Source organism: Lacerta agilis, chromosome 6 (genome assembly GCF_009819535.1).
Source record: "Lacerta agilis isolate rLacAgi1 chromosome 6, rLacAgi1.pri, whole genome shotgun sequence".
Lineage (NCBI taxonomy): Eukaryota > Metazoa > Chordata > Lepidosauria > Squamata > Lacertidae > Lacerta > Lacerta agilis.
The window spans coordinates 94,488,379-94,490,744 of NC_046317.1; the positions used below are offsets into that span (position 1 = coordinate 94,488,379).

Consider the following 2,366-nt stretch of genomic DNA (forward strand, 5'->3'; position numbering starts at 1 on the left):
GGTGGCAAGAGTGGCAGGGAGATTCAAGGAGAATCAAAGAAGCATTTAAACATTTCAGGGTGGTATAGTATCAAAATAATTCTTTTTATTTGTGGAATATGCACAGACACTTTTTCAAAATGAGAGCAAGACCATTCTTCTACTGTTCTCCGCAACGTATTATTGTGGAAAGGGATTTTCAACTCTGACAAATATGCGAGATCAGAAAAGAGCACGGCTTCTTTGTGTTGATGAGGAGACGAGAGTTTGCTTGTCTCAAATTAGGCCTCACATAAATGAGATTACCCGGCAAAAGCAACCTCACACCTTCGTAACAGCCTCGTTTACAATTATATTTTGGGAAGGATTCCTGTCCACAGGAACCTTAAACTTTCTGGATGTCCCATGGTCACATTATGAAGGAGTTGTGTTCTGTGTTATAAATCAAGCCCTGCGAGGAGCTGTTTCTTTCTGTTTTCCAATTGGTTTCATGGGCTTGTCTCCCCAGGCGTCAAAGGCAGGCTTCCCATTATTGAAGTCCCACCCAAACTCATGAGGCCAACTCGCCTCCTCCTCCAAGCCAATGTCCTCAGCATCCTCGTCGCTCCACATGTCATGGTAGGCGTACGCGTTGTCGGCGGGCTTGTCTAACCCGTAATCCAGTTCCTTGTCAAAAGCATCTCCATCTCCACCATTGTCCGCATCGCCGGCATCAGAATTGCCACCCTCATTCCCTTCTTCGTCAAAAATGTCGTCTTCGTCATCATTGTCATCATTGTCATCATTGTCATCAACCTTCTCCGGTTTGTCCTCAGGCTTGGGCTTACTCTCAGGTGCAGGTTTCGTGCCAGACCCTGGCTTTTCATGGGATGCTGGTTTGTCACCAGATGTGGGCTTGGCATGGTCCACATGCCCAGAAGGATGCTCTCCTGGTGTGGGCTTGGCATGGTCCACCTGCCCAGAAGGATGCTCTCCTGGTGTGGGCTTGACGTGGACCACCTGCCCAGAAGGATGCTCTCCTGGTGTGGGCTTGGCTTGGTCCACATGCCCAGAAGGATGCTCTCCTGGTGTGGGCTTGGCATGGTCCACCTGCCCAGAAGGATGCTCTCCTGGTGTGGGCTTGACGTGGACCACCTGCCCAGAAGGATGCTCTCCTGGTGTGGGCTTGGCTTGGTCCACATGCCCAGAAGGATGCTCTCCTGGTGTGGGCTTGACGTGATTCACCTGCCCAGAAGGATGCTCTCCAGATGTGGGCTTGACGTGGACCACCTGCCCAGAAGGATGCTCTCCAGGTGTGGGCTTGACATGGACCACCTGCCCAGAAGGATGTTCTCCAGATGTGGGCTTGGCGTGGTCCACATGCCCAGAAGGATGTTCTCCAGATGTGGGCTTGGCGTGGTCCACATGCCCAGAAGGATGCTCTCCAGATGTGGGCTTGACGTGATTCACCTGCCCAGAAGGATGCTCTCCAGATGTGGGCTTGACGTGATTCACCTGCCCAGAAGGATGCTCTCCAGATGTGGGCTTGACGTGGACCACCTGCCCAGAAGGATGCTCTCCAGATGTGGGCTTGGCATGGTCCACCTGCCCAGAAGGATGCTCTCCAGATGTGGGCTTGGCATGGTCCACCTGCCCAGAAGGATGCTCTCCAGATGTGGGCTTGGCTTGGTCCACATGCCCAGAAGGATGCTCTCCTGGTGTGGGCTTGGTGTGATTCACCTGCCCAGAAGGATGCTCTCCAGATGTGGGCTTGACGTGGACCACCTGCCCAGAAGGATGATCTCCAGATGTGGGCTTGACGTGGACCACCTGCCCAGAAGGATGCTCTTCAGATGTGGGCTTGACGTGATTCACCTGCCCAGAAGGATGCTCTCCAGATGTGGGCTTGACGTGGACCACCTGTCCAGAAGGATGCTCTGCAGATGTGGGCTTGGTGTGCTCCACCTGCCCAGAAGGATGCTCACCAGATGTGGGCTTGACAAGGGCCCCGGACCCAACAGGAGGAGCTGGCTTCTTGTCCATGACTGGCTTTTCCCTGGGGAGGGGTCTGCAGTGGGTCTTGTTCCTAGCACCCGGAGCTGGCTTCTCTATCAGCACAGACTGGCCAGCAGATGTGGGTCTGCCATGCTGAATATTGGAAGCTGGCTTGGCACTGGAGGCTGGTTTCTCACCAGAGGTGACTCCAAAGACCCCCTCCTGTCCCACTGGGGTCTTTCCAGCAGGTTTCAGATTCACAGAAGAAGGACGGCTCTGTTCTGTTCTCAGCCTGGGGTCTCTTCTTCTTACAGAGAGTGGAAGGTCCTGCCTCCTTCAGGGAAGGGTGCCGCCTTCCTTGAGATGGGAGCTTCTGGAGAGGAGGCCTTTACCTTGCCACAGACGGGGCCCTC

General features: G+C 54.1%; 1 protein-coding gene across 1 annotated transcript; it reads right to left on the bottom strand.

The window, feature by feature from the left end:
- Nucleotides 1-419: 419 nt before the first annotated feature.
- Nucleotides 420-2,001, bottom strand: LOC117049279 (sperm acrosomal protein FSA-ACR.1-like). The gene is made up of 2 exons (XM_033154017.1): nt 1,589-2,001; nt 420-868 (listed from the first exon to the last, which is right to left on the bottom strand). Exons 1-2 carry the CDS (start codon nt 1,999-2,001, stop codon nt 424-426), a joined length of 858 nt encoding a protein of 285 aa, XP_033009908.1. The 3' UTR covers nt 420-423.
- Between the last annotated feature and the right edge of the window lie 365 nt (nt 2,002-2,366).